General features: G+C 44.4%; 1 protein-coding gene across 1 annotated transcript in view; it reads right to left on the bottom strand.

Annotated features, from left to right (window-relative positions):
* Positions 1-466: 466 nt before the first annotated feature.
* Positions 467-13,595, bottom strand: part of LOC138734066 (perilipin-4-like) — a 43,333-nt gene continuing 30,204 nt past the window's right edge. The window contains exon 13 of the mRNA XM_069881626.1: positions 467-810. Coding sequence (XP_069737727.1) covers positions 467-810 — 344 coding nt within the window. The remainder of the gene's footprint in view (positions 811-13,595) is intronic.

The following is a 13,595-nucleotide window of genomic DNA, read 5'->3' as shown; positions in this document are numbered from 1 at the left end:
TTCCCATTGTAACATCATCGTCATTTACACTGCCTGTCTTGTCTGTGCGTATTCTTACATCGTAGTCATTTACTATTATTGTGCCTATTGTGACATCATCGTCATTTAAAGTACCTGTGCCTATTATGATATCATCGTCATTTATAATGCCTGTGCTTACTCTTACATCATAGTCATTAACAACGCCTGTGGCTATTGTGACATCATCGTCTTTTAGAATAACTATGTCACCTGTCCCTATTGTGACATCATCGTCATTTACAATGGCTGTGCCTATTGTGACATCATCATTATTTACAAATCACATGCCCTTTGTGACATCACCATCATTAACAAAGCCTTTGTCATATGTGCCTTTAGTGAACATCATTGACATTTCCAATGCCTGTGGCTAACGTGACATCATCGTCATTTCCAATGCCTGTGTCACCTCTCCCTATTGTGACATCAACGCCATTAACAATGTCTATGTCATCTGTGCCAATTTGACGTCATCGTAATTTACAATGCCTCTGCCTATTGTGACATCATCGTCATTTACAAAGCCTTTGACTTCTGTGCCTTTAGTGACTTCATTGTCATTTACGATGCCTTTGCCTATTGTGACATCATAGTCATTTACAATGACTTTGTCGCCTGTTCCTAACGTGACATCCTCCTTGTTTACAATGCCTGTTTGGTCTGTGCCAATTGTGACATTGTCTTTTAGAATGCCTGTGTCTTCTGTGGCTATTTTGACATCATCGTCATTTACAATATCTATTCCTAATGTGATAACATCTTCATTTACAATGCCTGCGTTGTCTGTGCCTATTGTGACATCATCATCATTTACAATGCCTGTGCCTATTGTGACATCATCGTTATTTACAATGCCTGTGTTGTCTGTGCCTATTGCGACATCATCGTCTTTTAAAATGCCTGTACCTATTGTGACATCATCATCATTTACAATGCCTGTGTTGTCTGTGCCTATTATGACATCATCATCATTTACAACACCTGTGCCTGTTGTGACATCATTTTCTTTTACAATGCCTGTGCCTATTGTTACATCATCGTCATTTACAATTCCTGTGCCATCTGTGCCTATTGTGACAACATCATGATTTACAAAGCCTGTGTCATCTGTACCTATTGTGACACCATCATCATTTACAATGCCTGTGTCGCCAGGTCCTATTGTGAAATCATCGACATTTACAATGCCTGTGCCAGTTGTGACATCATCTTCATTTACAATGCCTGTGTCGTCTCCGCATATTATGACATGATCGTCATTTACAACGCCTGTGTCTTCTCTTACTATTGTGACATCATCACCATTTACAATGCCTGTGCCTATTGTGACATCATCCTCATTTACAGTGCCTGTGCCTTTTCTGACATCATCGTCATTTCCAATGCATGTTCCTATTGTGACGTCATCGTCATTTACAATTCCTGTGCCTAATGTCATATCGTCTTCATTTACAAAGCCTGTGTTTCCTCTGCCTATTGTGAAATCATCCTCATTTACAATGCCTAGGCCTATTGTGACATCATCGTCTTTTACAATGCCTGTGTCACCTGTGCCTACTTTGACATCATCATCAAATACAATAACTGTGTCGCCTGTCCCTATAGTGACATCATTGTCATTAAAAATACCTGTGTCTTCTGTGCCTAGTGTGACATCATCATCATTTACATCACCTGTGCCTATTGTGACATCAGCATCATTAACAATGCCTTTGTCATCGTTGCCTATTGTGATATCATCGTCATTTACAATGACTGACTCGTCTGTGCGAATTTTGACATCATCATCATTTAAAATGCCTGTGGCTATTGTGACATCAGCTTCGTTTACAATGCCTGTGCCTACATTGACTTCATTGTCATTTACAATGCCTGTGTCTATTGTGACATTACCGTCATTTACAATGCCTGTGCCTACAGTGACTTCATCATCATATAAAATGCCTGTGCCTATTGTGACATCATCGTCATATACAATGCCTGTGCCTGTTGTGACAGCATCGTCATTTAAATGCCTGTGTTGTCTGTGCCTATTGTGACATCATTGTCATTTATAATGCGTGTACCTATCGTGACGGCATCGTCATTTAAAATGCCTTTGTCATCTTCGCTATTGTAACATCATCGTCATTTAAAATGCCATCTTGTCTGTTCCTATTCGGACATCGTAGTCATTTACTATGATTGTGCCTAATGTGACATTGTCATCATGTACAATACCTGTGCCTACAATGACATCATCATCATTTACAATGCCTCTGCCTGTTGTGACATCATCGTCATATAGAACTCCTTTGCTTTTTGTGACATCATCGTCATTTTCAATGCCTGTGCCTGTTGTGATATCATCGTCATTTACAATGCCTGTGCCTATTGTGACATCATAGTTATTTACAAATCCTGTACCTACTGTGACATCAACGTCGTTTAACATACCAGTTCCTATCATGATATCATCGTCATTTACAATGCCTGTGCCTACTGTGACGTCATCGTCATTTACAAAGCCTGTGTCGCCTATGCCTATTGTTACATCGTAATCATTTATATTATCTCCCTCATCTGTCTATTGTGATATCATAATCATTTACACTGCCTGTGCCTATTGTGACATCATCGTCAGTTACAATTCCTGTGTTGTCTTTGCCTATTGTTACATCATCTTCACATACAATGCCTGAGTCGTCTGTGCCTATTGTGACATCGTCTTTTACAATGCCTCTGCATATTGTGACATCATCGTCATTTACAATGCCTGTGCTATCTATGACTATTGTGATATTATTGCCATTTACAGCGTCTGTGTTGTCTGTGCCTATTGTGACATCAACGTCATTTACAATTTCTGTGCCTATTGTGACATCATCATCATTCACAATGCCTGTTTCGTCGGTGTATATTGTGACATCATCTTCATTTACAATGCCTGTGCCGTCTCTGCCTATTGTGACATCATCATTATTTACAATGCCTGTGCCTATTGTGACATCATCATCATTTACAATGCCTGTGCCTATTGTGACATCATCGTCATTTACAGTGTCTGTGTCTTCTCTGCCTACTGTGACATCATCATCATTTACAATGTCTGTGCCTATTGTGACATCATTATCATTTACAACCCCTGTGTCACCTGTGCCTATTTTGACATCATCATCATTTACAATGCCGGTGCCTTTTTTGATGTCATTGTCATTTACAATTCCTGTGCCGTCTGTGCCTATTTTTACATCATCGACATTTACTTTGCCTGTGGCTATTGTCACATCCTTGTCATTTACAGTGCCTGTGTCTTCTCTGCCTATTGTGACATCATCATCATTTACAATTCCTGTGTCTACTGTGACATCATCGTATTTTACAATACCTGTGTTGTCTGCGGTTATTTTGACATCATCATCACTTACAATACCTATGTAGTCTGTGCCTATTGTGAAGTTAGCTTGCATACCTAGCAGCCCTAGGTGTGGCGGTTTCTACTTTTTTCTGGAACCATGGAGGGAACACAGGGATTTACCCCACGGAAGCTGCTAAAATCAAATGCTGGCTCTCCGTCTTCTCCAGAAGCGCACTCACTTCAAGCTGCGTAAGCACGACTAACAGGACATTTTAGTATAGGGCACTGAATTGTGGCTTAACAGATGATATTAATGTGCTTTAGGAAAAGTGAGTATCTCCCACAGGGAAGATGGTACCATGGAATGCTGCTGCTTCTGAATGTCTTCCCCATCCATAAGGACAACTAACAGAATTTTTTAGTATATAAATTCAGTACCCTATACTAAAACATTCTCTTAGTCATGCTCATGCAGCTTGCAGTGAAAGCGCTTCCAGAGAAGACTCTAACGAAAGCCAGCATTAGATCATACCAGCTTCCCTGTGGTACTTGTGCTGAACAACCTGAAATTTTGAAGTGATGCTTTAATAGCCATTCTAATGTTACAGTACACAAGCCTAGACTGAAATTTCTACAATCTTGCTTCGCAGTTAAAGCGCTGTTAGAGAAGACATTCAGAATCAGGAACATTCCATGATAGCATCTTCCCTGCGGGAGTTATTACATTTTCCTAAAGTGCCTTAATAGGCACAGTTACGTCACAATTCAGTACCCTATACTAAAACATTCTATTAGTCGTGCTTTGCAGCTTGCAGTGAAAGCGCTTCCAGAGAAGACTCTAATGAGAGCCAGAATTTGATCGTACCAGCTTCCCTGTGGTACTTGTGCTGAATGACCTGAAATTTTGAATGACGCTTCAATAGACATTCTGATGTTACAGTACACAAGCCTAGACTGAAAGCTCCACAAGTCTTGCTTTGCAGTGAAAGCGCTCTAAGAGAAGACATTCAGAAGCAGCAGCATTCCATGCTAGCATCTTCCCTGCAGGAGATTCTCACTTTTCCTTAAGCGCATTAATAAGCACAGTTAAATCACAATTCAGTACCCTATACTAAAACTTTCTGTTAGTTGTGTTTATGCAGCTTGCAGTGAAAGCGCTTCCAGAGAAGACTCCAACCAGATCTAGCATTTGATCTTAGCAGCTTCCCTGGGGTACTTCCCTGTGTCCCCTCCACGGTTCCAGAGACTAGCAGAAACCGCCAGATGCCCCTAGACTTCAATATCTAGTCATGTTAAAACTTTAAGGTCAGAATCAGGCCACTCTACCTCGGCTGACTCTTATCACCTCCTCTACGCACCTGGCAGAGCAGCTCCAACCAGACACAAATACACACAGAACATCAACACACAAGACTGATGTCGTGAACCGGGGACAAAAGAAGAGTAGCGGCAACAAGGAGGATTCCTGGACCACGCATGCCAATGGGCAAGGGAATGGACAGGGCCCTGAGGAAGAACCTACGGCAGCCCTGGAAAAATGAAGAACCGTGTATGGTTCCAAAGAGATGCGGCCGCAACTGGCAAGAACAACGGGCAAGAAGCCCTTTTAAAGTTCTAAAGATGCAGTGGATGTATGGAACAAGTCCCAGAACAGAGATCCAAGAAAACGGAAGACTAACTATCCCGGATGGTGAGGCAGGCTGCAAGGCCGCACCAAAAGACAACTGACCGGGTGCTTCCATACTTTAGAAATGCAAAGAAAGAAAAGCAGTGCCCCATCGACACTGCCTTGATGAGTACGAGCATTTGGGACCCTAGACATGGTGCCCAATGCATGACCGCCATGCCTTGAGCACAAAAGACAACATCAAGACCTGCAGAAAATTTCAGACGTGGCACGGCGACTACACAAACTAGACAACAACAGATACAGTCTGGAACTGCCCTGCCCATGCAGGGTTTGGGCTGAGAAGTAGGCCCCTCTGCCTTCACCTGCCCAAAGGGGACTCTCCCTGCACAGTCTAGGCTACCTTCAAAACCCCTCCTGCTATCCCCAACCCACCTCCTGCTTCCCAACTCTGGTCCCTCAACTTAGCTTTCAGAGGGCCACAACTGAATCTGTCCTTGGCCAAAGAAGCTCAAATCACATCAACTAACGGAAATAATCCTGCAGTCACTGGGTTCCTCTTCAGCATCTGCAAGGAAAACAAACAGAAATACACAGTGCCAAAACAAGACCGATCCCGGCTTTAGGAGCATGATTCAAGAAAAGCAGTGCCTGATTGACAGTGTACGAGCATTCATTGATGGGTACGAGCATTCAAGACCCTAGATATGGTGTTCGAGGCATGTCTGGCATGCTGTAAAGGATCCCTCATTACAACGGGATGTGGCCAAGACTGGGAGGATGTACGTGAAAGAATCACCATTTAAATGCCTAAGGGCACAAGATGCATGGAAGAAGTCTCGGGTCAACAGGGATCCTTGAAAATATATGACTAGCGATTGTGGCTGCCAACACAGGCTGCAAGGCCACAGGAAAAGATGGCTGACTAGAAACTTTGAAAATGTGAAGCCAATCCACACTTAGGTTATGATGCAAGAAGAATGGTGCCTAATTGGTATTGTACCCATGAGTACAGGCATTCAAGACCCTCGAGATGCTGCTCAAGTCATATGCTGCATTCCTTTAAAGCAAAGGGGACATCAAGGCTTAAGAAACATGAAAGAGAAACAGAATATAAAGCACACGGCACAGACAAGCTGCAACGGCCCTGCCTGGAACATGCTAGCTTTGGGCTGAGAAGTAACACCCTCCAGCTCTCCCTGCCCAAAGGGGACACTTCCCGCACAGCCCTCTCCCCTAGGCTACTTTTAAAACCCCTCCCTGCCATCCCCAGCCTTCTCCCCTCTATCACACCCCACCCCTCAACTTAACTGGCAGACCACCAGGAGGCTTCCTCAGCAGAAAAAAACCTCCAAGAGCATCGGCTCCCTGGGATGATCCTACAGCTGCCAGGTTCCCCTTTGCCATCTGCAAGAAAACCAAAGGCAAAACTAAAATAGTGCCAACAGCCAGCATTGCACTGATCAATGTCAGCACCTTACATGACAACTTGCTCTGCCTAACTGCCATGTTCTTCCACTCACTTGCTCCACAGCAGTTCTAATGTCAGATGCTGCAGCTGTTATCACCCAGGGTAATTAAATTAAGAGAATTACTCTCACACCTGTGAGAAGTCTGCCCCATGCTCCTTCTCCCTACTACCCAGCTCATCTCAAATGCTCTTCCCATTCCCAAGGTGACCCACACTGTGCCTGCCAAACCAAAATTAAATACTATGTTGCCAAATAAGACTTTGCTCTTCTAGACATACTCAACTTCCTCCTCACCATCAGCCCCACAATGATGAGAATAAGCCTGACTACCCCACCGGCACCCCAAAATTCTGTGCTACCTGCTTACTTCTCCTCTCCTCACCACCACTTAAGTTGTAGGACCAGTAGTGGGTGATACCCAGGACAAAAGGAAGATGAGCCATGGAGATCCAAATTCTAGGAAGCTACCAGACTTTAGTCACAGGAGTGAACAAATAGAACTTGAAAAAACATTCTTATCGAAAATCAGTAAAGGTTATTAACACAGAAGACCTAAAAAACACAGGACACTCACCACACAGCAATGGAGACTGGAATTACAGAGGCAGTCAGGCAATGAAAAACTCACAACAGTGGGATTTGACTGCTCTAAGACCTAAACTGGAAACTCAATGACCATAAAAAACCACAATGGATAACATGGACAAGGTAACAACTGCTGTGAGCAATAATAGAGCAAACCTCACTGGTAAGTTCAGGAAAAATCCAAAACTCTACTAAATAAGGGAGGCTTGCATGCCCACAGACCAGATGAAGAAGAGTTGCTCAGCTGCTAACTGTTACAAGCCAAAATAACACCCAATCTCTTCCCCAAGAAATGCAAGGGAAACAAGGGGCAGAATCCTGCACTGTAGATAGGCAGTGAGTCTGTACCTTTAAGTAGCAAGGTCTCTAATATTCAAAGAATCACCAGGTTGGAGAAGACCCACTGGATCATCGAGTCCAAGCATTTCTATCAATCACTAAACCATGCCTCTCAGCACCTCATGCACCCATCCTTTAAACACCTCCAGGGAAGGTGACTCAACCCCCTCCTTGGGCAGCCTTTACCAGTCCTCAATAACCCTTTCAGTGAAACATTTTTTCCTAATGTTCAGCCTGAAACTCCCCTAGCGGAGCTTGAGGCCATTCCCTCTTGTCCTGTCCCCTGTCACTTGGGAGAAGAGGCCAGGACCCTCCCCCTCCATAACTTCCTTTTAGATAGTTGTAGAGAGCAATGAGGTCTCCCCTCAGCCTCCCTTTCTCCAGGCTAAACACGCCCAGCTCTCTCAGCCACTCCTCATAAGGCTTGTTCACCAGCCCCCTCACCAGCTCTTCTTTGGACATTCAGATGGATGGAGGCAGGACAGACACAAAGTTAGTTGAGGAACACAATAAGTAGAAGGTATAGGGAGCAGAGATCTCAGAGCCCTAGAGATTACATTTTTTACGGTAACTGATACTTTTCTACTTGTGTGTCAACCTCATCGTTACCTCATTGGCTACAGAGAGACTAGAACAACTGACACCTGAATGGCACTTGCATCTGACCACCAAACTGACCCAAGAAAGACTGATGAACCCATCTCCTTTTCCCCAAACCATTAAAGCCCTTTTCCACTCCTGAAGTGTCAGAGAAGGAACCCTGCTCCTTCCTAACAGTACCTGCCCTATATTTTAACCCCCTTGAGCCTTCTGTGTTGCTGTTCCTTGGGAGCTGTGCTCCTGAGACCTTCCCAAGGTTCCCTTGGCCCCTTCTATCTTCCACCAGCCCACAGACTCAACTTCCTACCCTAGGCTGGCAAACTTAATTCCAGATTATTATCACCCACGAGGTGCCTGTTACAAACTGCAGAGCCCCTAGGGCCAACACATCATCCCACACAGAATGAGGAACAACAACAAATCATCCCATAACCAGAAACTCTAGGCAAAGCACCCAGAAAAAAACAAAGAAGGAAATCAAACTGTTAATACATTGTGCCCCCTCCAACACCCAATCAAAAACTACTGACAAAAAAACCCCATAGTTACAGCTATATGTGCTGTTTAGCCTGGACTCTTCCAAAACTCATACCTCCAACAGATGCCTGTGCTTCTTTAGAGGACAAAAAAAAAAAACCAAACAAAACACAAAAAACCCAAACCAGAACCTAAATGACCTAAATGAAACAGGGCCTGGGGAGCAGCTGTATTTTATTAACTCTGTCTTACATTCTCAGCAAGAACACTACTACATGCCTGAAAACATCCTCACAAGAAATAAGGGTATGTGCACTTTCACTGTAACATTGCTTGTTATGACAGTGATGGGACTAGGTAACGAGCATTTTAGAGCTGGACTTTTTGGTTCCTTTCACTTATCATGCTGCTACGATTTTTGTTCCCTTGTATCCCTATACCCCTACTCTTTTTTTTTGTGCTCTTTTCTCTCTTTTTTTTTTTCCTTTTCCATCTTTGTTCTAATCTGCATTCCTCATTCTTTTCCCCCAGAATTTCACTGGCTTGATCCTTGCAGTTTGTTCTTCCTCTGTACCTGCAAATGCCTTGCTTTTCTTTCTCTCTTTTTTTTTTCTCTTTCCATCTCTTTCTTTATTTCTCTATCTCTTTGTACTGCTCACTGTTGCTGTTCCAGCTTTTAAATTCACTCTGTATCTTGACACTCCTCTTTGCTCCTCTTGCTGTTTCTGAATCTTTGGGCTAGTCCCTGCCCTTTTTTATAATCCTCTGTCAGTCTGTAGGGCTCGAACTTCCTCTCAAACAAGTCAAGCTCTTTTTTATGTACACACATGGCGTGATAAGACCCCTAGGCTGAAATGTTCCTCTAAGCTTCTACTGCTGAAAAGATCCGTGTGTTGATATCTTCCAGATGTCTGAAGTAGTAGAGCTTTAGGACATTTTCTTCCCCTCTCCCCCTCCCCACCCCAGCGCTCTGTAACTTAGAGGCATGGGACTCTAGCTGACTTGATTTTTGTACGTGCCCGGGATTCACAGGCCCCTGCAACTGGAGCCTGACTAAGGATGTTGCAGCAGTCATCGTATTGAGTTAGTTCTGTGAGAGGAAGGGCCACAGCTCAGTTGATAAAAGCACAGGCTGTCTCTGTCGTTGATGTAAATATAGGAGTGTCACAGCCTTTCCTCTTATGTCTGGGGTCTGCTATTACGGTTAGCTTCTCTGGGACAGCTTTATTATTTTTCTCAGCCTGGAAATTTTGGCCTGATGACTACATAAAAGATGTGGCTATATGCATGGTAAGGCTGTTGGGAGAAGGGCAAGGAGAGGATCAATAACAAAGAGTTGAAAATGCCCTTTAGAATTTGCTACTTCATTGGCTGCTGAGAAATAGTAGTGTCTGTGATTTTGCTACTCTATGAGACCAGGTTGGAAAAGACCCACTGCATCATCAAATCCAACCATTGCTATCAAATACTAAATCATGCCCCTAACTAAACCTCATCCACCCATCCTTTAAACATCTCCAGGGAAGGTGACTCAACCACCTCCCTGGGCAGCCTGTTCCAGTGCCCAATGACCCTTTCCTGGAAATATTTTTTCCTAATGTTCAGCCCGAACCTCCCCTGGTGGAGCTTGAGGCCATTCCCTCTCGTCCTGTCCCCTGTCACTTAAGAGAAGAGGCCAGCTCTCTCCCCTCCCCAACTTCCTTTCAGGTAGTTGTAGAGAGCAATGAGGTCTCCCCTCAGCCTCCTCTTCTCCAGGCTAAACAACCACAACTCTCTCAGCTGTTCCTTGTAAGGCCTGTTCTCCAGCCCCTTCACCAGCTTCATTGCTCTTCTCTGGACTCGCTCCAGAGCCTCAACATCCTTCTTGTGGTGAGGGGCCCAGAACTGAACACAAGATTCGAGGAGCAGTCTCACCAGTGTTGAGTACGGAGGGAGAAGAACCTCCCTGGACCTGCTGGTTATGCTGTTTCTGATCCAAGCCAAGATGCCATTGGCCTTCTTGGCCACCTGGGCCACTGCTGGCTCATTTTCAGTCAGCTGTCAACCAACACCCCCAGGTCCTTCTCCTCCAGTCAGCATTCTAGAGAGACTTCTCCTAGTCTGTAGCACTGCATAGGGTTGTTGTGCCCCAAGTGCAGGACCTGGCATTTGGCCTTGTTAAACCTCATGCCATTGGACTCAGCCCAGTGGTCCAGCCTGTTCAGATCCAGCTTCCACCCAGCTTAGTGTCATCCTCAAACTTGCTCAGGGTGCACTTGATGCCTTCATCCAGGTCATTGATAAAGACATTGAACAGGGCTGGACCCAGCACTGAGCCTTTGGGAACCTCACTTGTCACTGGCCTCCAGCTGGAGTTAACTCCATTTCCCACCACTCTCTGGGCCCTCCAGCCAACCAGTTTTCCACCCAGGAGAGTGTGTGCCTCTCCAGGCCAGAGGTGATAGTTTCTCAAGCAGAATGCTGTGAGAAACTGTGTCAAAGGCTTTACTGAAGTCCAGGAAGATCCATCCAGAGCCTTTCCCTCATCCAGCAGCTGAGTGACTTTGTCACAGAAGGCAATCCTGTTTATTTGGCAAGACCTGCCTTTCATAAACCCGTGTTATATGGAACTTATTGATCTGCTTCTTAAAATCATGTCTCAGAGAGTAAAATATTCACTGTACTCTGGACAAGTTTTTAACAAGGATTATTGATACTTAATGGATAAATAATGTATATGCAGTTAACTTATATCATTTAAATCAAGCCTAGCCATGCTACTTACATAAAAAACTTTCATTAACCCCCAACACATCCCCTTTCAGCCTCCCCGGGGCAGCAGAGAGCTCGGCTCTCACTCCACTGCGCGTGCGGCACCCGGGCTGCAGTACCGCGCTTCGGCCACCCGGGGGCAGCAGAGAAACGGGTTAATCAATTCAGGCTTCGCCTCCGTCCGCCGATTTTTCCATCTCTGCCCTTCAAATTCCCGCATCCAAACAAAGACGAGAAGCTCCTTCAAATTAGGGGCAAACATTTTTACTTGTGCACCTGAGCAGAAACCACAAGGAAAGTTAGGACTTGCAAGGCTGTAAACAGCATCACTGCACTGAGATTTACAAATAACCAAGGAGAATCCAATTTATTTTAGTTCTCTATTATTTGTACATGTTTAACAGCCGTTACATTACTAAACAATTAATCATGTTATTAGTACATGATTAACAGTTATTTAAACCAAACTCTTGTCTCACCAAATATAAACGCCGTGTGCTAAGATGTTCTCAATCATTCCTGTGAAAGTTTGCCATAGAAAAGAAGCCGAGGCACCCTCTTAGTATTAAAATACACTATTTCTAGCAATGTGTACAGAAAGGGGCATCAAGAGGAACAATTCTTTCAGAATTTATCACTCAAAATGCTTCTACAGACAGTGCTGAAGTGAACACACACACTCTGGGCTTGTTTTAAGGCTCACAGGACTTGTGTTGGGGCCTCCGGGCCAAGTTTTGGGGTCTCTGTACTTGCTTTTTTGCATCTCTGTTCCCATTTTGGGGACCACTGTACTTCTTCTAGGGTGTCTTTGTGCATTTGGAGGGGCTGTGATCCCGTTTTTGGGAGTCTCTCTGCCCACTGTTTGAGCCTGAGCCCATTTGTGGGACTTGGTTTTTTGGATCTCTGAGCCCATTTTGAGGGGCCTTAGGTTTGGGTCTCCAGACTTGGTTTTGGCATTTCTGTGCCCATTTTTGTTGTCTCTGGGCTTGGTTTGTGGGTGTCTGTGCTCTTTCTTTGTGTCTCTACTTCTATTTTTGTGCTCCCTGTGCAGGTGCCCCCCCGCGCGCTGTGTTAATCGTAGGCCTGGCTGAGTAAAGAGCTCTGGCTGGAAACCAGGAAAAAAAGAGGAGAATATACAAACTCTGGCAGAAGGGGCAGGTAACTCCTGAGGACTACAAAGACAGAGTGGGATCGTGTAGAGAAAAGAATCTGAAGGACTAAAGACCAATTAGAACTCAGATTAGACCGTTCCCTGAAAGATTATCAATATGTTTTAAGAAGGATTTTTTATAATGAAGGAAGGAACCAAGGAGAATCTCCCTCCTTCACTGGATGCAGGGGGAACAATAGTGACCAAGGATGAGGATGGATAAGGTGCTTAAGGCCACCTTTGCCTCAGCCTTTAGTAGTAAGGCAAGATGTACCCTGGATACTCCACCTGATGAGGCTGCAGGTAGGAAGGAAGAACAGAACAAGGTTCCAAGAGGAAAGGGCTAGAGACCTGCTAGGCAAATTCAATATTCATAAGTCTGTGGGGCGAGAGGGGATTCGCCCAAGGGTATTGAGAGCTGGTGGAGGTGCTTGCCAAACCTCTTTGCATCATCTACCAGCAATCTGGAGCAATTCTTACCCCAATATTACTAATATGTTGCCTGAACTTCCCCCTGCATGCAGCTGCTTGGCTGTGAATCTAATGATGAGATTTCTTAAGTCTAGCAACGGAGACGGAGCTGAAGCTGTCTCCGCAAAGAGAGAGAAAGAAATGGGCTTTAGCCCAAACTTGGAGTAAACCTTCACTAGTTGACATCTGCAGTAGTAAATAAAATGGCTCCAGTAGTCGACTGGTACAGTCACACGTACCACTGCTGAATCCACATGGCTTCACAGAGTGGGTCCTTGCATCCAAGTCACTAGGACTTGTTCCAGAATCAACTGAGCTCCAGAATTGCACCTGATAGATCTTTGGGCCAAGAATCAAAGTACCAGTACTGAGGACTGGTCTAACCTGACAGCTATTTGCAATTTGCCAAGTGGAAAAAGTACAGATCCCTCAGTACATGGACTTAATACCATACTAACACAATAGATTATTTATTTCAGAGTGCAGACTGAATCTGGATGCCACATACAAATAATTCAATAATACACTCCCATTTTAGGGCTACGAGCAGCAAAAGATTGTTCAAGTAGTACATCAGTTAACAGCTGAAGGGGGGAAAAGAGAGAAGAAAAAGAGCAGCCAATGAGATCTTTCCTGCTGGGAAAACAGACTGAGAAGGAATTGAAAACTGCAAGCTGTGACTTGGTATGATTACCTTCACTGCTCCAGGCCTACAGCTCCTGCCCAAAATTGACTGAAGAAAACACTTCTCTGTGTGTATTTGAG

This window comes from Phaenicophaeus curvirostris, unplaced genomic scaffold (assembly GCF_032191515.1).
Source record: "Phaenicophaeus curvirostris isolate KB17595 unplaced genomic scaffold, BPBGC_Pcur_1.0 scaffold_55, whole genome shotgun sequence".
NCBI classification, from domain to species: Eukaryota; Metazoa; Chordata; class Aves; order Cuculiformes; family Cuculidae; genus Phaenicophaeus; species Phaenicophaeus curvirostris.
This window is presented reverse-complemented; position numbering and strand designations above follow the sequence as displayed.